This window comes from Pleurodeles waltl, chromosome 11 (assembly GCF_031143425.1).
Source record: "Pleurodeles waltl isolate 20211129_DDA chromosome 11, aPleWal1.hap1.20221129, whole genome shotgun sequence".
NCBI lineage: Eukaryota > Metazoa > Chordata > Amphibia > Caudata > Salamandridae > Pleurodeles > Pleurodeles waltl.
The window spans coordinates 11806549-11832966 of NC_090450.1; the positions used below are offsets into that span (position 1 = coordinate 11806549).

General features: G+C 46.4%; 1 protein-coding gene across 3 annotated transcripts in view; it reads right to left on the reverse strand.

The window, feature by feature from the left end:
* Nucleotides 1–26418, reverse strand: part of LPP (LIM domain containing preferred translocation partner in lipoma) — a 657734-nt gene that overhangs the window by 264253 nt on the left and 367063 nt on the right. For all 3 annotated transcript variants that reach the window (XM_069212799.1, XM_069212797.1, XM_069212798.1), the window contains one exon: nt 24694–24809. In XM_069212799.1, coding sequence (XP_069068900.1) covers nt 24694–24809 — 116 coding nt within the window. The remainder of the gene's footprint in view (nt 1–24693; nt 24810–26418) is intronic.

The window sequence follows — 26418 nt, forward strand, 5'->3', positions numbered from 1 at the left end:
AGGACATTGTGACAGTATAATAAAAGTACGGAGTGACAGATGCCCATCCTTGTCCTCTGAGGTCAAAGGTGAATCCCTCCCCCACATCGCTGGAGTACAGTGTTTTATACTGATGCACGGCTACGTATTTACGGTTAGTGATTTTTATCCTACGAGCCTGAAGGGCTATTTTTATCGTCTAAAAAATAAGTATTTCGATTTAAATGAGGTGTTGGAGCCCCTTTAGAAAGTTTTCCTTAGACTTCGTGTTGTACCATGAGCATTATTGGGGTGCGCTCCAAGCTGCAGCCAGGTTCATGGGCCCACGGTTACCTTTTCCGATTCAACATTAAGTATTAAACGATTGAATGCCCATTTAGAATTCATAAATGTGCTTCTATCTGAATAAATGATTAAACACTGCAATACAGAACATTGGGGTTCACCCAGCAACGCGCTTACAATTTGGACACTATTGGGCACCTCCAGAGAAATTACATTTTATAATTTAGGATTGAGCTCAAAACGTAAAACTAAACTCCTGAAAGACTGATTTCAACAAACTGGACGTTTTCACATCTCTTAAAATAGTTTGCCATTGACTTTACTCTCGTTGTTACTGTTAGGCTAAAAACGAACCTAATGTCCCACTAAGGAGGCATCAAAGCTTTCTCTAGAGGTCAATAGTGTTATCCCTGTGTTACATCCCACCCAGAGTCCGCCTGTTGCAAACTTCATATAATGCAGCAATACTCTTAGGATGGCAGGAAAGCACCAAAGACATACATGTATAGGGTATTTTTAATAGCACAAACATAGCCAAAATACCGTGGAGCACTGATCATGGTCTAAGCCAAAGGTGAACCCATGCCACAAGAAGGGAAAAACTTTGCATGAGGGCTGCATGGTCTCTTGAGGGGTCTGCATCTCCCGGGGGCTCCGCCATCTCCCGAGGATTTATCTCCTAAGGGTTCTATGATCCCCTGAGAGTTGTATCATCTCGTGGGGGTTCTACCATCTCCTGAGGGTTCTACCGTCTCTTAAGGATGCATCATCTCATGATACTTAAGAATAATGTATCAACACAGAAGCAACAGAATTCGAACCTCAGGCTGAAAAGAGATGATAAAGGAAGTAAACACTGCCGATTGGTTGGGGGGGGGAGGTGAACATTTAAATTATTTACAAACTAGACTTGCTTTTCACGCTCCCAACGACCATCACAGTATATCTGCTTGGTCCACATCTCCAACCTCTTTCCTTCTCACATTCCAATTCTATACACTCATCTCTCTACACTTCAGCAGTACATTCTCCTCTGCAAAGAGTGGACAGAGGAATCTGCTTCTTTATCTCACAACTTTGTACTCTATCCTTAATCCAGGTTTGCCCTAGATACTTGTGTCACAGATTCACGCACACACTGATTATCCAATCTAAGTGACTCGTATTGTTTTTATCTTAGCGTCGTTGTGGTACACGATACACTTGTTCACCTAGATCGCGGACTCCAGTACAAGCGAACAAGATCAAACGCGTGGAATGTACAAAAGGAGAAAATGCTCTGCAGCAGAAAAGAATTACCAAAGACCACAAAAGCACAACAGTGCCACCCCGAAGCAAAGACTGCCGGGCGATAAACTCAACAGTTTCTAATGAGTCTGCCAACCACTTGGCCAAAGCTTCTGCTAAAGGGAGGCTGTGTGTTTAGATTTTGGGGCTAGCCATAAACTCGATCAGCCAAGAGGCAAACAAGTTACCTTTGGTAACGCTCTTTCTGGTGGCCGCTTTATCTAATCGTAGATTTCTCACCTGTAGAATATTGCTAAGTCACCAGACTGGATACAGAAGATTTTCATAGCAGTCATTCCTAGCACCGTTAGGTGGGACTGAGCGACTCAGCTTTACGTTAATTTTACCTTGGATGCCACAGAGAAGAGTTGTGTATACCAACACCCGCATACGCCCACATCATTTTCTTGTTTTAACCTTTCAGTGCTCTTGGTCTTTAAGCAGAAAACAGGTGAAGGTAACAGTGTGCAGATCTCTAACTTGGGGCCTTTTCTAGATGGTAAAGAGAGACCATTCAACAGAATGCAGTGATGGTAGGGCAGCAAGGAATCTGCAGTTGGTTGGAGAATCAACAAGAAAGAGAATTATCAAAGGTAAGTGATTTGCTCTTTTAATAGATACATCTAACTGCAGACTCCTCACTTTTAGAATATATACATAAGCAGTACCTCCCAAAAATGGAGTGAGCTCAGACCAAACACTTCTGCAAGACCGGACAGACAAAATGGCCGTTTCATTGAACCTGGCAGTCAATGTAGAAGTACTTCCTTAACACGTGCACCACTGACCAACATCACAGCATAACAAATGTCAAGGCACTTGTAGCCTAACCTATCAAGGACAGGCACCTGTGTGCCAAAGCAGTGATGAGAAGGCTCGAATAGCAGCTGTGCATAGGATCGAATCAGTACATGTGAGAAAAATCAAGAAGCTCAGATCCTACTACGACATTAGACAAAATGTTGGGAGGAAGCGTGTCAAACTTTTAATACCCCACATCACAATGCATGATTTAAAAATGGGCAGCTAATCTGTCAAATGTAATAAAGACTGAAAGGACCAACAAATAAACTTTAAGAGAGCCCAATGAAAGGCCTTGTTGGGCTAAAGACAAAATAAATAATAAAATACCTGACAGCTTGGCTTGTTAGAGATCCGTCTTATGAAATCTACACAAGGTCGCAAATTTGTCCCATGCTCAGAGTAACGTACTTCATAGCAGCAAGGACGACATCCACATCTACAAGCTCAGGATGTAGACTGGAAGCAACCACCTGCCACCACTCAATCTCCACGCATGGAGGTATAGATGGTGCAGAACCCTGACTTGCATCAGAAGATCCTTCTGAAGTGGTGGCCTGATATGAGGACAGATGCTCATGATCGGAAGCTCCAGGTTCCACACTCTCCTGGCACAGTCCGGAGACATTAAATTGACTTGTGCCTGGTCAATCTGAATCTTCTTCAGAACTCAGGGATGGAGAAACAAAGGTGGGAAGGTGTACAGAAGTCCTATGTTCCATTGTAGCAAGGATACATCTTCTAGTGAGTGTCTTCGCTGAAAATCAAATGTACAAAACTTTAGGCACTGCATGCTCTCCATGGTGTCAAATAATCTAGCCAGGATTCTCCCCACAGCCGGAAGACAGCAATATCACCTCAGAATGCAACAGCTATTTCAGATCCGTCAGGCCCGGCCGGCTAAGGCTGCCTGCACTAGTATTCAAGGATCGCACCAGGTGATTCATGATCATGGAGATGCCCTAATGCACCAATCAAGACCAGAGACGCACAGCCTTCTTGGTGCAGGATCTAGGATCTTCTACACTCTGCATGTTGAGGTACCATTTGGTGATGGTGGTGTCCGGGAGAGCCTTTACCAACCTCTACTCCATGGACGGCAGGAATGCCTTCAGCGCCAGACGAATGGGCTGCAGCTCCAACAGACTGCTATTGAGTAAGGTTTCCACTAGAGAACAGAGTCCTCTGATCTCCACAGTGGTCCTCCTCTAACAAGCAGCGAAGCATCATTCACCACAATCAGCTCTGGGTGGGAAAAGGCGAGGGATCTGCTACTGGCCCAACTGCAGTCGAACAGCCACCACTGCAGATCACATGCATTTTTCACCAAAACCTTGATAACATCGAATAGGTTTCCTTGGTTCTGAGCTAACGGGAACCTTAGATTCCACTTCAGAGCCTGTATGTGCCACCAGACATGTTGACTAGCATGATGCAGAGGCTTCTAGGCCAAGAAGCCTCACAGCTGCTATTACAAAGATCCATATCTGAGGCTGGAGCATTGGGATCAGAACCTGAACATCCTTGACTTGCTTCAATGGAAGAAAAGGCCCTGAAATATACTGTGTCCAAGACAGCTCCCATAAAAAGAAGCCTCTGCGAAGGTGCAACTTTGGCTCATTGATTGAGAACCCCAACAATGTTCAGGAGGTTTGCCATTGCCTGGAAGTGGTCTCGAACTGATTGTGGTGGTCTGCCTTCGTCAGCCAATGTATCCCCAACTTCTGAAAGTGTGTGGGAATCACTGCCATCAATATCATGAACACTGGAGGGGCCCTCACTGGTTGATGAAGCCCAGAGAGTACAGCAAACTAAAAATGCTCACAACCAAACTTGAACCACAGGTAAGGTCTGTGGAACTGGGAGACATATATATGATAATACGCGTCCTCAGGTCCAAGGCCGGCATCCAGTCGCCCAGATCAAGGGCAGAGAGAACCTGGGCCAAGTAAGCGTTTCGAAAGTGTCCCTCCACAGGAAGGCATTCAAAGAGCGGAGATCTAAGATAAGGTGAAGCTCTCTATCTTTCTACGGCACAAAGAAACAGAAAGACTAACAGCCCATCCATAATTCATGGTCCAGAGCCATCTTGACAGCATCTCTGGAGAGTAGATAGGTGCTCTTCAGAGCTGCTCTGGTGAGGGAGAAAGTCATAGCATCTCAGAAAGAAACCGTAGTGCATACCTATGCTGAACGATTTGAGACCCATCCTTTGGATTTGATCGATCACCAACCTGGGAGAAAGTATTGGATCCAGTTTCCTATAGGGTGGTTGTGTGCCACTAATGGCAAACTAAAGTGGTTTGGACACTGTTTTAACAATGGAGGGGAACTGGGATGACCGATGCCCATTGGAATCTGCACATTGCCTGTCAGAGCCACATGCCTAGGCTCAAAAGGACTTGGGAGACTGCAGTGGGGGCTGGGGAAAATAGCAGTGCCTGTATGCCACCTCCCTTGAGTAGCCCTAGAAGACCCTAAGCTGGTGAGGAAACTGTCTAGCAGGACCCGAATGGCCCAGGGAACAAAGTCAGAATCAGCTTGGTCACTGAATGGGAGTGAAACATCGAAAGGCACAGCCATAAGGGTTGCCTGTGAGTCACCCGAAAAACCTGTAGCTCACATTCATGCATGGCAATTGAGCACCACCCTGTAGCTGATCGCTCACCCTGGACATCCACAAGTATCCAAGGCACCACAAATCATGTATTAGGTGGCAACTTGACCATCTAGAATTGTTTGAGTGATGTAGGCCCTAAATTCTCCCGGGACAGCAGGCAAGGTCTCACTGGCCATGTCCATAATGTTTGCAGGTAGCAGCTCCATAGGTAAGCAGCATTTACAGACTTCAAGGCTAGGATAGCCGACGTAAACATTCGTATTCTGATTGTCTCAATCCATTTTGACTACCTCTGCTGGAGGGTGGTAGAAAATTAACTGGGGTTCACTTTGCTGATGTAAGATAGGACCATCAGGCTCTCTCGAGAAAAATGCTAAGCAAGGAAAACGGGTCACCAAGTGCTGATCTGTGGCATCTGGCCACCTGCCTATCCTCGGAGATCAAGAACAAGGCTTAGACCAAGTGTCCATCAAGGTGGCAGAGCGGGCTTCAACAAATGGGAGCCAGAGCTCAGATGAAGCAGACCCAGGCTGCAAAATATCTGTAATAACATTCATCCTAACTTCCAACAGGACGTAGCTGTACGTCCGGGACCTCAGCTGCACATTGAATCACCACAGTACATGAAGCACTCTGTTCCACTGGGGGGAAAAATGCAAACTCAACCTAGATCCAGCGGAAGTATCAAGCCCACTGCCCTCCTGTAAGTCAATGTAGAAATGGTCATTGTCAGAGAGGAGATAAATCATCTCCATCATCGTCATCTTAGGGTGGTGGCAGGCTCTGGTCAAAAATGGAGCCAAACAGACAATGGATACTCTCCGTAGCCTCCATAGTAACTGCTGGCAGGGAATCAGACTCTGGTAGTAAGACCAGAAGCTGTGCCGTAGCAGGTTCTGAGTGCCATCTCAATCAGGGTTGAGACGAAGCCAACTTGTGATCAAACATCAGAGTAGGAAACAGATCTACCTCCAGTTGGTACCGGTGTCTATGCGGTGCAGACTCTGACACTGGTTCTAGGGTATCAGTCAGTGTTAAGGTAACAACTGGAAGACCCCTGGGGGCTTTGGGGCCCGAGTGCATGCTGGAGGGAGCCAGAAGAGGGCCAAATATTTGTAGCACAGGATCTTTGAAGTCCTTGGCCTTCTGCAGCTTCACTAGTTGCCAGGAGAACTCGGACACAGCTGGATCAAATTTGGAATCGGCTCCTCAGTTAGGGATAAGGAGTGTGATCAGGTGTCAACACGATGCTCTTATGACTTCTCTTTGGGTTGAGAGTGGTGGATGGCGTTGAGTCTTGCCCTGCTTTTTTATATTTCTATTAGACTTAGACTTCGACTTGCGGACAACTTAGATGGGGGCCTCTCCGTTGAGTGACTTTTGGAACAAGTCCATGTCCTCAACTTGGATCAAGACCATGGCTCATAAGAGGTCCTTGTTCAGGGACATACAGCTTCTTGGACCCGAATTGCCTTTGGGTACATGCATCCATGACCTGGGAGTTGTGGCCTGAACTCAAAAACCAAAGGCACATCTAGTGCGGGTCCATGACTAGCATTTGTTTTCTGCAAGTGGAGCATGGTTTGAAACAAGCAGTTTGTGGCACTGTTCGCTTGCACATTCAGTGTGGTATTTGGGAGTCATTGAAAGAAAAGCGAAAGCGGAGCTCCGGACCCACGTTCACAGGTGCAGGAAGAAAGGAACTGATGTTGGTGCCAAGGGTAGGGCTTATATGCGGGTCCACTCTCACTTCTGGGGTGGAACTAAGCCACTGCGGAGCTGACCCGTGCCACCTAGTGCTGCTCAGGAGCACTCCTATGAAAAGTTTCCGATCCAGTCCAGGGCCTCGCGATTGTTGTAAATGCAGGAATCGAAGGTTAGGAGAATCCATCAGAAAGGGGCCATGTGCTTGTGTCTAGCTGAGAATTTGCTCCCCCACGAGCTAAAGAGTATGTGCTCAGTTTACCATGCTGAATGCATTCTCTCTACCGCAGACTAAGGTAATAGAGAACAATGGAGTAAATTAGGTTAGAAGCACTGTTAAGCAGAAACCCCTAATGACTAGTACCAAAGGACATTCTTCTGGCACTCTCTCAGGCATGAGCTGCCACTAGAATCATCAGCATGGTACGAGTTTAAACTTACTCCAATTTAATCACGTATAAGGTCTGTCACTTAAGCTGTGTCCAATTCATCTCTACCAATAAACAGATTCCTTTGCTAATCCTCGATTATAAACACAAACTATTTTACAAAAAATTAAAACATTCCTATTTACTTGACTTTCCAATGACAGGCATGGACAATTTGAGTCTGATTTTCTAATACTTTTCTGCGAACAACTATTAGGTGAGCTTGAACCAAAATATGCAATCAAATTCTGCACACTGAGTTAGTGTCAGTATTTGTGGAATGCTCTGGTAGTACTTTATACTCCACATATATGGTGGAGTTTCTGTAGTAGTAGGTTTAGGGGTGGGAACATGGCTGCTGTCAGGGCTTCAAGTGGGCCAAGTCCCATCAGTGCTCAGCACCACAGTTCTCAAAACTAGGTGCTGAGCAGCTCCATATAAGGTCCTCTGTTTTAGCCCTCGCCCTCAGATTGAAAAATATTAGGGGGGGATGAAAAATACCATTCCTCAGGCGGAGTACTGCCCACTCCAAGGAGAGCGGAATTCTGGCAAAACTCTGCCAACCAATGCGTGACAGTTTTTTCTCATGTGGGTTCACCAATATTAAGATGGTGACCTCGAATGAGAATTTGAGTCCCCTAGAGCGATTTTCAGGTGCTAAAAAGCATCCCACCAAGATTTCTGAATGCAGGCGGTCACAGCAGTTTGCAACTATTCGCGTTGAGAAAGCAGCAGCTGGAGTAGAAAACTTATTGAGCGGCAGAAAGAAGCAGCGCTCTCTGGCACAACTCATGGTGCGGGTTCTTTCTCATTTTACTGCACGGAAGACGCTTCGGACACTAAAAATCAGCACGAATAGCGCAATGTGCCAGATTCTGCCAATTCGCTGAACTCCACGGAACCTCAGTTTTTTTAATGTAACTCTGCCAAAATCTGAAGAGTGAAACTCTACGAGTTCCACCCAGGCCTATAAACATATGACCTTGTCAAGGCACTACCTATCCCGGCCTTCGATGGAATTTCGAGGAGATTGCTTTATCATGTATGCATCCACGATCAGGAGCCATGTTTACCTGAGAGTGGTCTGAAAGCGCATGCCTCAGGATTTACAGGAGCAAGAGGGAATGTAACACAAGGGCAGAGAGTAGCTAGGAGTGTAACACAAGGGCGGGGAGTAGCTAGGAGTGTAACACAAGGGCGGGGAGTAGCTAGGAGTGTAACACAAGGGCGGGGAGTAGCTAGGAGTGTAACACAAGGGCGGTGAGTAGCTAGGAGTGTAACACAAGGGCGGTGAGTAGCTAGGAGTGTAACACAAGGGCGGTGAGTAGCTAGGAGTGTAACACAAGGGCGGTGAGTAGCTAGGAGTGTAACACAAGGGCGGTGAGTAGCTAGGAGTGTAACACAAGGGCGGTGAGTAGCTAGGAGTGTAACACAAGGGCGGTGAGTAGCTAGGAGTGTAACACAAGGGCGCTGAGTAGCTAGGAGTGCAACACAAGGGCGCTGAGTAGCTAGGAGTGTAAGACAAGGGCAGTGAGTAGCTATTAGTGTAGCACAAGGGCAGTGAGTAGCTATGAGTGTAGCACAAGGGCAGTGAGTAGCTATGAGTGTAGCACAAGGGCAGTGAGTAGCTATGAGTGTTACACAAGGGCAGTGAGTAGCTATGAGTGTTACACAAGGGCAGTGAGTAGCTATGAGTGTTACACAAGGGCAGTGAGTAGCTATGAGTGTTACACAAGGGCAGTGAGTAGCTATGAGTGTTACACAAGGGCAGTGAGTAGCTATAAAGCTGCTGCTATCCTGTTTTGACAACTTTGGAGCCCACAAGATAGAAAGTAATTTCTCCGCAGTTACTGGGATAGAGCGTTCACTACTTCTGATGCAAAGAACTGTCGAACAGATTTTACTTCTAGTTCATGGAATTATGTCACTGGGATAAACTCTTGGCTATGCACACTGTCTTCAAACTGGTAGTGACATTTTCTGCTCCATTCACCGATAAATAAAAGTAATCCTAGGAATATCCATTAGGCTTTTGTATACAAAGTATGAAACTTGGCCGCCTGCAGGAACTAGCTCCCAAAATGTGTCAGTTTAAAAAAATACCAGTATCTTCCCTTAAAAATCCTTTTCAGAATTACTATTTCTAATGGCACAGAAAAACTGTTTCTCCATAAATTTAAATACACCGTTTATGATTTTTTAAATAATTGCTTATGAATTTCTGCAGCACAGGATTCTAGTTCCTTCTATTAGTCTATGCCCATTGTTAAAGAAGCCAAGCCCCTTTAAAGGGGTCCTAGTTGTGTCATGGCGCACCTCTTGAGACCACCCCCCACGCGCCCACCTTTCCTGTGCCACTTAAAGCATTGGGGCGGGGGGGGGGGGGGGAGGTGCTCAGTGGAAAGACACTAGACACCCCACCAGAGTTCACACCTCCTGTGGCCCTTCACAGGGTTTTCCAATAGCTTTCAGTCAGTTACCAAAGGAGGCTGGTGTTTCACAGAAACCGAAGGGAGAGGGATTCTCCACCGAGTAGCTTTAATATAGGAAAAAAAAACTGAATTGTGCTGGCCTTACCAAAAGCGCTGGTTTACAATCGGGTGCACCCACGAAAATCCCAGCTTTGCACACATTTCCAAACATAGCCCTGGAGGGATTTCTGTGAATCCCCAATGTGGGTATTTTATGCAAATGAGGTGAGAAAATGTAAGATCGGTAGATTTCAGCATGACTCGCACATTCTGTGAGAATCAGCCCTTAACTCAAGCTGAGATTTGCTTCCACTTCGAGACAGAATATTTTTGAAATGTTTTAACATCTTTCTATTCTTGCACTTAACATTCAACTCATTATAACTGAAACTGCTCTCGCGGGCTGGGACTCGGGGCATGGACCACGTCAAGGGTGGTTAGCTCCAGCCACCAAGGCCTGTACACCCTTATTCCAGGTCGGGAGCCCGTGTCCCAAAGGAGACAGGCTGATGCCCCTTGGTCACACTGGCGTGGCGGGCTCTGGTTGGCTGCAGGACTTTAGAGTTACTGGCACCTGCTGCAGCCCGAGTGTTTAGAGGTGTAAACACAGGACGTGACTTGTACTGGCTGGGGCAGGGGGAATGAGATCCCTTGTAATTGTAATAGTATTTATATAGCCCTTATTACCCCTGACGAGGCGTTGAAGCGCTTTTCGGCGAGTAGCAAGCTACTCTGGAATCCAACAAGAATTAGTGATGGATTAGTATCGGGAAATATGAGTACAGTTTTAGTATTATTATGAGTTAATTTGAGCCGTGGATATGAGAGTTTGTTAGTAAGATTGACAGGAGTAATGGAGGGGTGGAAGAGGAAATAAATCCAGAAGTGTTAATTGGTAGTATATCCCTCATTTGCTCATCCCAGGGGCTTGGGATGAGTAAAGGGGGATGGAGGAGGGAAGATTCTGTGGAAGGGTTAGGGAGATCCTAGTAGCAGGGTGAGATAAATGAGGGCGAATTTAGTAGGGTTGTGTGGGAGGTCATGGTAGTAGAGTGAGGTTTGGTGAGTTAGATGTAGAAGTGGAGGGACGAGCTTAGGCAGAGTTATTTAGTAGATGAAAGTAGTACAATGGATTTGGGATGAGTCAGAGTGGGAATTGAGGATAGTATGATAGAGACATGACATATGATGATGGGTAGATAAGTGTGATAAGATGAGAGCAGGGATTCATAGATATCTAGTATAACAACCCACCCAGGAGCCATGCAATGACCCACGAACATGCCAAGCACAGAAACAACATATACACATACATACATGAATACACACACATATGCACTCATATATGTACATACAATACATAATTAGAACCATGGGTAAATATACTTAGTCAAACAGGTTTAAAGAGTGTGTGTGTATTTTATTGCTACGACATAGTAGCAATACATATTTTCGAAAGAACTATAACTAGAAATATACACATAATCAGAAAAAATACTTATCAACATAGGCATATGCAGTCCATAGGAGGAGAAAGACCAAAAAGCGTCACAAAGGGAGAAAGCAGAAACTGCAAGAGTGAGCTGAAGGGGTAGGGAGTGGCTCTAAATGGATTAAATGGCTCTAGGATTACGCCTCTATCAGTATTCAGTGCTCCCACATTTATTTGCAGCGACAGCGTTTCAAAGGAGAGCTTTGGGGTCCAGCACGTTTTTATTTTCAAACTAAGCACTGGAGCTCAGGACTTCAAAAATAGCTGCTAAGGCAGGATTGCACAATATGAAAGACCCAAGGAGGGTTTCTTTCGCCATGGAAACATTTCTAAAAACCCACAATTAAACTAGTGGTTTGTTGCTGAGATCAGTGAGTGGGATGAGCTGCAATGAATTAAACGCCAACCCAATTAAACACTGAATGTGTGGGACCCGGTATTAGGTATAACTGAACAGCGGGGTCTGGTGTGACCCGGTACTAGGTATAACTGAGCCGCAGCGTCTGGTGTGACCCAGTATTAGGCATAATTGAGCCGCGGGGTCTGGTGTGACCCAGTATTAGGTATAACTGAGCCGCGGGGTCTGGTGTGACCCAGTATTAGGTATAACTGAGCCGCGGGGTCTGGTGTGACTCTGTATTAGGTATAATGAGCAGCGGGTCTGGTGTGACCCGGTATTAGGTATAACTGGGCTGCGGGGTCTGGTGTGACCCGGTATTAGGTATAACTGGGCCGCGGGGTCTGGTGTGACCCGGTATTAGGTATAACTGAGCCGCGGGGTCTGGTGTGACCCAGTGTTAGGTACCCGGTATTAGGTATAACTGAGCAGAGGGGTCTGGTGTGCCCCGGTATTAGGTATAACTGAGCCGCGGGGTCTGGTGTGCCCCGGTATTAGGCATAACTGAGCCGTGGGGTCTGGTGTGCCCCGGTATTAGGTATAACTGAGCCGCGGGGTCTGGTGTGCCCCGGTATTAGGTATAACTGGGCAGCGGGGTCTGGTGTGACTCGGTATTAGGTATAACTGAGCAGCGGGGTCTGGTGTGACCCGGTATTAGGTATACCTGAGCTGCGGGGTCTGGTGTGACCCGGTATTAGGTATAACTGAGCCGCGCGTCTGGTGTGACCCTGCATTAGGTATATCCTCTAGGGCACCTAACACCATCCAAATTTTTTTATTTATAAAAGACTCTTGAACACTCCTGCCGCAGGACATAAACAAATCCCCACACTTCCTTCCGCCTATTGGTTCTCCAATAAGACTTCATCCAACCTTAAGCATGTGTTATTCAAATGTCCCTCTATGCACCAATTTTGGTTACAAGTCTGGAAACATATAAGTGCTATCTTCCAATAACACATTCCCTTTCACCAATATTTTTCTTGGGAGTATTTCACAGGACTGGTGTACTCACTCAAAGAATATTCAGATACTCAATTTATTTCTTGTAGTCCCATTTCAGAAGATTACCAAAGCACGCAAGGGCTCAGCTAATATATATTTTCAAGCTTGGTGGGGTGGTGTTTGCCACAAAGACTTGACCGAGCATACGTCAATCCAGTTGCTCTTGCCATCAAAAGAAACCACCTTTGGTTGCCTGCGACATTTTCTGGATTCCTCTGCAAAAATGCCTCTCCACATACCCCTAGGATTGAGTCGGTACCTAAATTACCATGAATCTTTACTACCAATATGGATAATTGATATAACCTGCTGTCTTGTCACATGGTGATGCTTATGTTTTAGCAACGATATTGTAGCTTTGTAACTTTCTTTTGATCCAATATAGGTGTTGCGTTCCCTTTTTTTACTCTTTATCTTTCTAGTTTATACTTATTTTCTAAAAGCTGAATATGTTCTTATATTCCGCACATACTATATTTATGCCTGCACTTTTATCTCTTGTGTTTCTTCAACTACTAAATAAACTATCTTTCAAAATGAAAAATAATTAAATTAGCTAGAAAGCTAACATCTTCATTGCAAAAAACAAAGCACTTTGACTATAAATAAGCAACAGAAATATGCAGATGCTGTGGATATGAGATCTGAAGTGCAAGCCAAGATACACAAGGGACATTACACCTCCAAATGCCATTCTGCAAGCACCGTCAAAAAGGAGAACCAAAAGATGTGAACTTTCTCGACAGAGCCCAGCGATGGATGTCATGTAGCAGTATGTAAGGAAAAACTTTTCTGGCCTACGGGTACATTTCAGATCTAAAAAAAAGTCTCTCGTCTGAAGACAAACCATGACTAACGATGGCGTCGGGTGGTACATAGCAGTACTGTACCGCGATAATGAGGTGGTAACAGGCAGAAACTAATTTAGACTGACAATATAAAACTGTCTGGCTCATTAGTGATTGAATGGAACAGCCTGTAACAGCACAAGGCTGGAAATAACCAAAGTGGGTTTCTGGAGCAGAGCAGCCTTACAACTGCCATGGGCTTGATGAAGAGGGAGCATGCACTGGGTGAAGGCTGTCACGGCAGGAGCGCGAGATGAAACACTACTGGCAAGCAATGTTGCCAGCTCCCATACCATCCCTTTTACCAGAAAATATAACTGCAGGGTTAATGTAAAAGCTGTGCCCAGTTAACACCAGAGAATGGAAAGGTTCATCGATGTATAAAGTTGTTTTTTTTCTCGTGAGGGTCACCAATGGGTTTACCTGTGATAAGGTATCTACCTTGACAGTGAGCGCCTCGGGGACCTTAAAGGCCTCCCTGAGCTCTGTCGGGGTGAAGTGATTACTGTTACTCATGAACCCAGTTTTGTCGCCTGTGCTATTAAACGCAACCTACGGATTTGCCCCCACCACGACTCAGAAATGAAATCGAGGGCATCCCACAGCCCTACTTTACGGCATGTTATGTTATTCTCTGTTATGTTGACTTGTATAGTGCACAAAGCACCTGTGAGGGTATCCAGGCGCGAGGGTAGGAGTAAGGCAAGAAGTCTCCCCTTGGGCATTTAAATAGCAGGTCCTCAGTTCCTTGCAGGACTCGAGAAGTAAGGAGAAGGCTATGATGTGCTGAGGGCATTTGTTCCAATTGTTGGGTGCTATGTAGGGGAGCGCACACCCTCCTGCTGTGGAAGAGTGAGGCAGAGCGTAGGTTTCTGGATGGCTGGTGGAAGTGCACCCAGCCGTTGGGGTATGGTGGTCCGGTGTTGTGCAAAGCTTTGTATGTTTGCATGGGGAGTTTGAACTGGCTGCTTTTGAGAATGGAGTGCCAACAGAGCTCTCTGGGTGAGGTGAACTGTGGGTGCAGTGTATAAGGTTGAGAATAAGGCTGCGGTGGCATGCTGGATGGTCCGGAGTATATGTGTGATCTGCTTGAAGATTCTAGCGTAGGGCACTTTGCAGTAGGGGAGTCTGCTAGTGATGTGTGCTTGCATGACGGTTCATCTTGTGCTGTGGGGCAGCCATTTGAAGATCTTTCCAAGCATGAATAGGACGTGGAAGAAGACAGTGTACACAGTATTGACTTGTGCCATCATGTTGAGCCTGCTGCCCAGGGTGAACCGCAGGTTTCTGGTGTGCTTGGTTTTGTGTTGGCCTTGTTTGGCTGGCGTCCCATGGGAGGTCTGGTTTCTGAGACCAGTTCTTCTGTCCTGTTGGACTTAAGCTTCAGGCAGTTGGCTCTCATACATTCTGCTCTTATGGTCAGGCAGTCGGTAAAGTAGTTTCTGGTGGTGTTAGTGTTTTCTCTCACGCAGAGGATGAGCTGGGTGTCATGAAAGGGAGAGGTTGATACCTTGGGATGGTGATGGACAGAGGTGTCGTAAATATTGAAAAGGGTCAGGCTGAGGGACTTCGCTGATCAGGTTCTTGGATTCCAACGTTAAGGGTGGCAGTCTGACTTTTCTGGGTTATTCTCGTTAAGATGAAGCAGATCTATTTTAGTAGGGATCCTTGGATGGCGATTTCATGTAGTCTTCTGATGAGTGTGCTGTGAGAGAGAATGCAAATGCTGTAGAGAGGTTGAGAAGGAAGAGGGTCGCTGTCTGTCCTCGGTCTAGGACAGCCTGGAAGTCATCAGTGGCTGTGAGGAGAGCCGTTTCAGTGCTGCTGTTTTTTTCTGGATCCTGATTGAGTGTTGTCCTGCATGTGGTGTAGTTTGAGGTGGGTCGAGAGTTGCTTGTTGATGGTCTTCTCTATAACTTTGGCTGGGTAGCGGAGCAGGTAGATCGAATGGAGAGTACTCAGTTGGTTTGGTTCGGCCAACAGTTTGTGGAGGAGAGCATTGAATGCGGCATGCTTCCAGTCTTCAGGAAATGTGGATGATTTGCTGGAGTTGTTGATGTGGGTGAGGGATGTGCTGATTTGTGCTGCTCCCAGGTTGTAGATGTGGTGCGGGCATAGATCAGTAGGTTTCCCTGAGAGGGTGGCTTTCATGATCATGGCTGTGTGTCCTCTGCTGAAAGTCTCTCATTCGGTTATGTGGCCACCTTGGTTGGTGATCGGCAGGCTTGTGATGAGATTGCCAGGGTCTTGGTTGGTATGCAACCAAGCTTGCACTTTAGCTCTGGAAGACATTTGATAGGTCGTTGCAGAGTTCTTGGGAGGGGGTGACCTTGTTGACAGAGGCCAGGAGTGTGGTGAAGTCCTTGATGAACGAGAAGCTCTCTTTGCAGCTTTGGTGCTTCCTTAGAAGGCATAGAAAGAAAGGGCGCAGGCTTACGCCAGTGCCCAGCGACACAACCGTGGTCATTTGTTACTCTGTGAAGATCTAGTCCATAAGGCTAACCCCCTTTCATCAGAGCTTTTCCCTCCAACTTTGTGTTCACCCTCAGAATTGACCAATTTCCCATTCTGTGACTTGCTTAGAATCTGGTTTATTATAGTAAGTATACGTTAAATTGGGGTCAAAGTGTAAACTGAAATCGACTGTCCAAAGTAATTCTTGGGTGCCATTAACTTCAATGCAGTTAACTGAGGTGGAAAATCATAACCATCGTAAATCCTGCCCAAGAATGCAGTATTTTAAAACCTAGCATTCATTTTTGAGGGATGGAGTATGTACATACTCCCGCCGCACAGTAATATCTCTGATGACAATCACTTTGTCCTACAAGGTATGGGTCATGCACGGATAATTCCGCCAGCCAGAATAATCTAAACACAACGACGGAGGGCGGTGAGATAAAATATTATGCACCCTTTCCAAATCTAGAAATGAAGTTTCCACTCCTGTGAACTATTGAGAAGCTTTTGCAGTTATTTTGATAGATTCATGAAACACCACCACCACCTCTGGCCCTTTTCCATATGTTGTCAGCATGAATAGTTTTGAATTTAAGAGGTAGTGAGTTCAATAAGTGAATTGTGCCGATCAGATAATCAAGTTTCTTTCACAAACTATCTGCAAATGTTCACCCTGCTTCAGGCTTTTAACTGTGGCTCTGTTGGTTACAGCTGAGCTCATCTTACAGATCTCAGCTTTGAACTGTTCTCTAGCCTCATGATTGTACCTTCAGGAGTGGGCTTTACAGCAGGAAGTCCTGTTAGACAAAGAGACAAAATGGCCCTGTATTTGGAAATGAGAATCATGAAAACAGTATCTGGTGTGCTTGGCAGCCTACACTCTGGTTAAGGAGCCTAGATACCCTCAAGAGGCTCCTTCCTGGCCAAGGCACAGCGCCTCGTCGTACAGAGGACAATCCATCTCCATAAGGTCCTTTCTCAGCTGCTCTTCACTGCTTGGCACTGGTAAATCTGACAAAGAGTTGATTTTCCACTTGGCACTCCTTAGGAGGATCCATAAAGAAATGAAGGGCACTTTTCTGATCCAAGCAATGAAGCCTATTCTCCTCTTGAGGGATGTAGCCGAAAGGAAAAAGTAGGGAGAGTGCTGCACTGTCCCACGTGAAGGGCAACAGCACTTTTGACAAAGAGCATGCCCTAGTCCTCAGCAATAACTAATCCAGGGCAAAGATAACTGCTGTACGGCAGCTACTCTGACAGGGCCTGCAGCCCATTGACTTGACACAGAGAAGTAGTCACAATAAGGAACAATCTTGAGTAGTATCAGTCTCAAAAATTGGTTCACAAGGTGTGCACATCAAAAATAAATGGACCAAATTACGGCCCTACAGCCACATAGAAGAGGTGGAAGAGGCAACATGTATGTAACCCCTTTACAAATGTCAACTGGCAAGCGGGATAAGCAGGCAAAAGGAGAAAGGCCAAAAGGGATGGTAGGTTAGCTTTAACAGTGTCCACGGCAGGACCTTGCGGGCCAAAGACAGAGCAAACAGAAGTGAATCAGAAATCTTAGCCTGAAGATCAATCCAATAGTCCTCACAACAGGCCACACAATTCTCCAGTGCCAAGTAAACCACCTCGGTGGATGTGCGACAAGCAGCCGATATCACATCCACCTCCACTGCAGGCTTGTAAATACCAGTCAACATCCGTGCCAGAAATGTAGTTTGAGGAGGTTTGTATGAAGCGTCGTGCCCTGTTTTGGGACTGTTAGCCCTCATACGGAGACGGGCACCAGAGCCCCCTTTCGAGCCCGGTACAGGGCTATCAAGTTAATGTGAGCCCAGTCTCTCCTGACCTTCAGGACCGTGGGAAGCAGAGGTGGAAAGCCATAAAGGAGTCTAAAGGCCCACAGAAGGTGGAAAGAGTTTCCTAATGAGGGATCACAATAGGCGACACTGTCAATGGTGGCAATAAATCCACACAAGGAGCAACCAAACCACCCACCCGTACCCCTTCCCACACCAGGTGAATAAGTCTTTCACCCTCTCAGGAAGCGGATGCCACTCATGGTTGACCAGTTGTCCTGTGCTGAGCTCACTCACTATTGCTGAGAGAACACGCTAGGTGACTGACCATATGGGTAATTCCTTGAAGATCCTATGTTAGCACTCATGTGCCAACGGTCCTGGGAAGCCCAAGTACCATCCAGATAGAAAGTGGACTGAGCTTGAAAGATTGTGATCACATCCTGAATGCCCCAGACTCACTGTAGTGGCAGAAATGGATCTGAAAGGCAGCATGTCCAAATAGATCCTATCAAAGGGATCCCTCTGCTTTTGCCAGAGATTAGATCTAGGACCCTTCTTGAGAAGTCAGGGAAGAGAAACATCGAGACCGTCAACCATAGGTGGCCCGCGACTGACAGCAGTGACTCCACCTTCAGCAGCCAGTCTCCGAGTTATGGAAATGCATGTATTCTAAGCTTACAAAATTGTGCCACAACTTGTAATCAGCTCTGGGAACGCCTGTGGGGCCAATGTGAGGCAAGAGTGCAGAATGGTAAACTGATAGTGCTCCGAACCCACCAAGAAGAGGCAGCAGTACCTGTGGGTCTGAAGGAAAGGGGCATAAAAACGTACATCTTGCAAATCCAAGGCCACCACCAGAGAGGACCTGTACCAAGAAAAGCACCATCTTGAATTCATCCTTCTGAGGGAAGGAATTCAGGAAATTAAAATGCCTACAGTTCCGATGTCCGCATTCAGTCTTTAGGCAATACAGATGTCGCTTGGGCACCTATGCCCCTTCTAAAAACTTCCCATGGCCCCAGGGAGGTGGTGTCCCCTAGGGACTTAAAGGGGCACTAAGGGAGTCCGTGTGGTCCCTCTCTGATTTTTGAAAGCCAAGCCCCAGGGAGAAGGCGGTCCCCTAGGGCCTTAAACGCCTGTGGAGGGGAGCCACGTGACCCCACTCCTCACAATTACACATGGGTCTAGCCCAGGGGAGGTGGCGGTCTCTGGTGCCAATATCTGCCATGGAGAGAGGAGGCCATAATGTATAATATAATATGCTCCTGTGTCCTGGGTCCACCAGGGGGTGCAAATACCAGCAAGAGTGGGAGAAAGCGCTTTCTAAATAAAAACGTTTCCCGGACATGCAGATCCATTGTGGTTCTGCAGAAAAGTTTTTTTTTTTTTTTAAACATACGTTTTGTCTTGGTGGTTACCCCGGGGGGACCCCACCAACAGCCCTAGGGAGTCAGGATATTCCGACCCTGCCCCCTTCTCTTATTTTTTTTTAAACATTTTTTTGGAGACTTAGCTAAGTCCCAAAATGTCTGTCATCACTTCCTGGGTGAAGTGCTGGCAGACAATTATATTTCAACATGAGATCTGTTGGATCCGCGGAGGGTGTGTGCCCCGAGTTATACAATTATTTTTTTTTTTTTTAATTACTCTAATACTATTGAACAGATTTAAACCAAATCACAAAAAAGGCTTTTCCTGGACCAATACCTAGCCACCTCCCCAGGGCTGAATTATACCAAAATAATGGGGGGGGGCACATGGCCCACCCGCAGCCCCGGGCACCACAACCCCATCACCCTCCTGGGCTGAATTGAAATAATGAAGGGGGTACATTGCAGCCCCGTGGCCCCAGGGACCACCACCTCCCCAGGGCAACGTTAAATGTTGGAGGGGGGCAGTGTAGGCATCCTCGAGGAGCCAATAGTGGCCCAACCTGACCAAAAAGTTGCAGCCGCCATTTTGAGTAACGGGACATGGTACCAGGGGCTAAAAAAATAAAAGTGATATTAGGGGTCAGTTTGGGCCTGAAACACCTTAGACGTGAGTAGGATAACTTGAGGGAGTATAACTCCTGCTGAGAGCGCCTTCTGACCTGAAACTCAGAGATTTGACTATTGGTAAAGCTAGTGGAATCATTCATTATTTGAAAGTCCAAAAAAGAAACCTACTGAGTTGGGCAGTCAAAAGACTTCCTTTTGGTACTGAAATGATTTAGTGCGAGTTGTGTGGTAGAGCTGCTATTACTATGATCAACATAAGAGACAGCCCATCACAACAAAGCGCGCAGCCTCTGTAGTAGTGCACAACACTCAGATAGATGTAGTGATCACATCAATGGTGGGCTAGAAGAACCTGGACAACTCCACAGAAAACAGAGAATCTCCCTCATTCAGCAGTTCATTTTGCAGACAGAGTACTCTGACATCCTCATTTACATTTAACCATTCAAGAAGCCAGATACTCAAAGTCCAGCCTTCAAGAAAACAATCACACAAAAAAATATATATATTGTGGCCAAGGATCTAGGATGATGCACTTTCTGGCATGTTGCAAGAAGCAGCAGCTTTGTAGGCATGGGAAGAAGTTTGAACCAACACACCTGGAGGCTAGAGTAGAAAGACTCAAAGCGACCCGGGTATCTTCTTCTCCTGCCAGTGGTTGGTGGAGGATGCGGGGATAAGGGTGTTCTCCTGGTTGAAGACATCTTCCATTAGCACAGGAGTCTGCAATCTTGGAGATGGAAGCAGGGAGGGGGGCCACTGCAGTGGAGTCAGGGAGGGGGGGCCACTGCAGTGGAGTCAGGGAGGGGGGCCACTGCGGCGGAGTCAGGGAGGGGGGCCACTGCGGCGGAGTCAGGGAGGGGGGCCACCGCGGCGGAGTCAGGGAGGGGGGCCACCGCAGCGGAGTCAGGGAGGGGGGCCACCGCAGCGGAGTCAGGGAGGGGGGCCACCGCAGCGGAGTCAGGGAGGGGGGCCACCGCAGCGGAGTCAGGGAGGGGGGCCACCGCAGCGGAGTCAGGGAGGGGGGCCACCGCAGCGGAGTCAGGGAGGGGGGCCACCGCAGCGGAGTCAGGGAGGGGGGCCACCGCAGCGGAGTCAGGGAGGGGGGCCACCGCAGCGGAGTCAGGGAGGGGGGCCACCGCAGCGGAGTCAGGGAGGGGGGCCACCGCAGCGGAGTCAGGGAGGGGGGCCAAGGCAGCGGAGTCAGGGAGGGGGGCCAAGGCAGCGGAGTCAGGGAGGGGGGCCACTGCAGCGGAGTCAGGGAGGGGGGCCACTGCAGCGGAGTCAGGGAGGGGGGCCACTGCAGCGGAGTCAGGGAGGGGGGCCACTGCAGCGGAGTCAGGGAGGGGGGCCACTGCAGCGGAGTCAGGGAGGGGGGCCACTGCAGCGGAGTCAGGGAGGGGCGCCAATGCAGCGGAGTCAGGGAGGGGCGCCAATGCAGCGGAGTCAGGGAGGGGCGCCAATGCAGCGGAGTCAGGGAGGGGCGCCAATGCAGTGGAGTCAGGGAGGGGCGCCACTGCAGAGGAGTCAGGGAGGAGTTTTGTAGTACAGGACAATGCACAAATTTGCGCTTCTGCCTACTTCAGCCGCGTTGCATGAAGAGCCAAAGATTCAGCCAAATTACATTGTCATCCTCCATTGGCACAGACATTTGGCCTAAAACCAGGTTTGTTTCTTAGCAGTTATTTTTATATTTCATAGCTCTTGAGCAAAACTATCGGATGATCAGGAGGTACATTACTGTCCTCAGAATATATAAATCGATACAGATATTGTTGTGGACTCTACTTCAAATTTAAATCCTGTGTGTTTATCATCCTACTTTTTAGGTCGAGGGCGTGCAAGCGCTCCGACGTGCTGTAATCTATCTGTGGGCTTTTAACCACACCCACTGCACGCCCATCACTATCACTTGTTCATGGGCGTGTCTTTCAAACAATCCTTTGTAATCATTGGCAAATGCTTTACTTTTGCCCCTCATTGGGGCAGTTTTGTTACCGCCTTGGACACCTACCCTGTTACATGGATAATTGCATGTTTGCCGATACGTTTGACTGTGAGCAAACTTTTTCCTTTTGTGTCTCTCCTTCGCCTCATGCTCATGACGACCGTGGCGCTTTGAATCAGCTCGCTTATATCAACTGTTTTACTTTTCATTTTCAAGTTATGTGGCAAAAAAAGTCCAGGTAGTAATTTACAACGCCAATAGCTCTAACTGGAGCAAATGCGAGACGCATTGCATTGCAAATGCTTGTTATGACCCGCAGCCCTAACATACGGCAGCCAAATACGTCTGTACTGGGAATGAGATTGCCATGGGTAGCATGTAGGCAAAGGGCATGACCTATTGTGGTGTGATGTTTAAATTATTTCTGCAACACACCAACATCACAATTAATCCATTCTATAGTGCTGAATGTTTATTACAGAAGCTGAATAATTCCAAATATTAGGGGCAGCAGGGAATATATGTAGATATATACATAGAATCCAACAAAAATTAATTGCACGCCAATAACTGCTTATACACAGTTTTATTTCAAATCAAACAGCAACCACCAACACGTTTCAACTCATTACTCACGTTTTCCGATAACGAACGAGACTTCGCCATGCTAACTAGCTACGTGACCCCCAGCGTGTGTATTGACATTATGATTTTACACACAACCTGAAATAACCATCCAATACGCAAGTTAAAACAACATTCCTGGTCTGTTTCCATATCAATACTTAATGCAGTCAACGGCCTTAATGTGACTCTAATAAAACATGCCCACCATGTCTAACAGAACTTTCGAGTGCGTTATTCGGGAAAATCACTGGTTACCTGGCTGAAATACGCACACGTCATTAGCAGCATATAACCATCATCTTTTATTTGTGTTACCAGTTTGTAGTTTGTGTTTAATGGAGCCAATAAAGCAATGTGTATTTGTAAACTACATGATTCAGAATGCCTCACTGCCAGATTACATATATATATATATATATATATATATATATATATATATATATATATATATATATATATCAACATAATTGTTGGACTCAATAGCCATAAGCAAGAATCGTAAAGAAGTGAAACGCCTTAGTGGTTGCCATTTGAGTGGTAATAAAACTGTGTAAGAACTTCCTGGAGTGCAGTGTTAGGTTCTGAATTTACTTGTACAAAACAATAGCAATTCAGCAGTCATAGTTAGGGTTATTTCAAGTAACTATAACTTGTGTCCTCAAGTTTTCTTATCAATAATTATATTGCAAATGTTGCAGTGATAATATCCAAGATGCCATAGAAGATGTCATCAATGAGAATATGTGGGGTATTTAGCTGTGCATGGCGAAGGCATGAGCTATAGTTATCTTAGGGTATGAGCTATAGTTACTTTGTATAACTAACTATAACTGCTGAATTTCATGGTTTTGAGCAAGTGAAAATGACAGCCTAAGTACAACGTCCCTGTAACCTTTGTTATTTCCAGTGAATTCCATGTTTTTTAAACGTAAAGTAATTTCAATGACTATATGTTAATTCAACCCCTGCCACGCACGGCCTTTGGCCTGCGGCCAGGCCCTGCAGCCAAGCCCTTATAGCCACCCACCCGTGGGCCACACATGGTGTCAGAGTGGGTGTGTGAGTGGACGTACGACTCTTTCAGTGCATCTATTGGTGAATGAATTAGTGCATGAAGGAGTCTGAATATATATATATTTTTTAACTTGTTCTTGCATGTTCTTGAATATTGCGTGCGGTAAAAAAAACATTTTAAACCCATAATTTGTTCCTCAAACACTCCTATATTACATCCCTGGGGTCAGGGTACAGCAACCCTGACCCCATATGTCACTTTTAGTTTTGGTTTTCAGCCCCAGGAACCATGTCCTGGTACTCCAAATAGCAGAAGCAACTTTCAGGTCAGATTGCAGGCGGCAAATCACAGCATTCCTCCTGTCACATGCATTCGTGAATTTGCTGCGATAGGTGCAAAAACATGATGGATCCACGGACCTAGATATATAAATGTATTTCACCTTTAATATCTCAAAAACTACTGAACAGATTTACACCAAATAAGTGAAAGCACAATCTGTACCGAAAGTTGGCCTTCTGCCAAGTTTGGTGCAATTCCGTCCAGTGATTTGGGCTGTAATAGTGTTTAAAGGTCCTATGGGAATTAACAAGGGAAACACTCACCCCCCACTTTTTTTCTTGGCCCAGACTTGATGGATCACCCCGAAACTTTCAGCGCCCAACAAGAACAGCAGCACACTTTTGCTTGCAAAATGTCGTGAAGCTTCAAACAGTACCAAAGATATAGGCAAATAAAAATAAAAAAAACGTTTTCTTCTATGGAAACATAACTATACCTACTGGTGACTGCCAGTTGGAGATATATATTTATATCTATACACACACACTCTACTGGAATACTGGAAATAAGTAGTTATAGCGAAACCAAGTTTTCCCAAAGGTGAAGTTTTTTTTTTTTGCCAATATCTTTGGTACTGTTTGACAGATCTTCAAGAAATTTTCAAAAGTAGCTTACTAGTTACTTCAGTGTCTGGAAAGTTTCAGGTGATACATCAAGTGGAGAGTGAGAAAAAAAAAAAAAAGTCCCAAAAACCATTGGAGCATTAACGTACTGTAATTATATATTACTTCACTTCAAAAAAAAACCTTAGAAATTCAGTAAGAAAGCCAAAGGTTACAGAAACAATATAGTTAGGTTCACATTTTACCCACATAAAACCATAGAAATTTAGCAATTATAGTGATACGTACCTGAAGAAGCTATAAGTCGTGCCGTAAAGTAACTTTAGGCTACGAGTTATAGTTTGTTAACATAAGTCTAACTATAACTGCTGAATTTCTACGGTTTTGTGTGGGTAAAACATGAACCTAACTAGCATCCCTGTAACCTTTGTTTTTTCACTTATGTACATCTATATATAATGTTGAGGACAGCAGCCGAGACTGTACCATGAGCCACAGTGTGAAATCACAATGTTATAAGGGAGGGCTGACTTATGAAAAGATGCAGGAAAGGTGCACCTGGAGACACTCCCACCGATGGAGATGACCTTCTGCCTGGCAGTCCTCTTACCTGCACATTAAAGACCGGCATGTCGCTGGATGGCGGGGGAGGGTACATGCCAGGAGGAGAGTGAAGACTTCCAAAGTCCTCCAGCGGAGGTGGTGGTGGCGGTGGAAAGAATTCACCTGGAACAGAAGGGAGAAAAGGTTTGTTATTATCAACATATAATTAAAGCATGAAACACAGGCAAACCGTGGTTTTACCGCACAGCGGCTCTGAGTGCTTAACATATAGGGTAAAGACGCGGTTAGGTGGCCAGGCTCACCGCACACGCCCCCACCCCATTCTCCCATGCTTAACGTTTGAACCAGGGTTTTTGATGTACGTGCATTGAAGCTTTACTGGAGGAGCTTTGGCCCTGGGGCACCCCACTGATGCTTGGTGGTGGCCTCTGACTCACACCTGTTCACCATTCAGGGTGACATGAAGGAAGTGTCTTCTACATGTCCCGCACCACCTCGAAGAACACACAGCTGCCGCTCCACGAAGCCTCAAACCTGCCCCTCCTTATGCGACTGAGGGAAGACCTGAAGGCAGTTACAGGACACAAACTCTTTACACATTTGGACCTAGGGGTGTGGCAACACACCTCCAGATGACCGAGGATTCCGACGGCAGACCAGTGAAAAGGCCACTGAGTGCCTTTCTTCCAGCAGCATCAGCTGCACTTTCACAGAGAACTGAACAGTAGTTAACTTCTTTGGGCAAACTGCTGCTAACCATGGCCACAAAATACATATATTTTTTTCTTGAATGAGATTTTTTTCAACTTGAAACAAGTCACACTCTCCCTGGAGCACAGTAGTGGGTGAAAGAAAACAACATGTTAAAGACAGTCGCGGCTTGCAGGTGTTACAGGGAGTGGGGCAGCGCGTGGGAAGGGGGCAGGGTGGGTGGCGGATATTAATAAAATAAATGAAAAAATAAACTTATCTGCACACAGGCCACTCTGCACCGCTTCTCCCATCTCCTCTGCTGCAGCAAGCTGAAGGCACAGGCTCCGCAGCCTTCCCTGAGGCCAATCCTGATGCTGCTTAGAGCAGCGTCAGTATTGGCAGGGAGCGCCCAGCCAGGGAGCTCCCAGATGGACTGGAAGCCTGTGCAGGCTCTCTCCAGCCCGGCAACAGTGCTGGGCTGGAGAGAGCACAGTGCGCATGTGTGTTTGGCCATCCCGAGATGGCCGGCCAAACATACATGCACTCTGAGGGGGGAGTGCTGTGCACCTACCCTCACTGCTCATCACCCCGTGGCCCTAACCCCCCATAAGAAAACAACAATAAACTAAGTTTATTATTGTTTTCTTTTAGAGGTTTTGCAGCTGCTGTTGCTGGCAGGGGCCGATGCTCCTCCACCCCAACGGAGGAGCCGCCCCTGGTTAAAGATTTTCCAACACACTTGTAAATTAAACGGTATTTTACTAAGTAAATCTGGAAGTATCTCCAACTATCCCTTGATCATACACAGTACACACGGGGAACACGGACTCTCAATAGTGATGTTTGATGCAACAAAGATTATACGGGGGTCAAAGAACTACGAGTGCGATGCGCACAAGGTAAACACTCTTACTAGATGCTTTCCTCAGTTACATTTGGTGTTCTCCCTGCTCAAGTACCAGCGAAGAGGCCTTCACATCCCTAACCCTTCATGATGTGACGTCAGGGCCAGCACGCCCCTCTCTAAACATTGGTCCCGCATAAACGACCCTCTGCCTCAGGAGTTTACCAGTGCCTC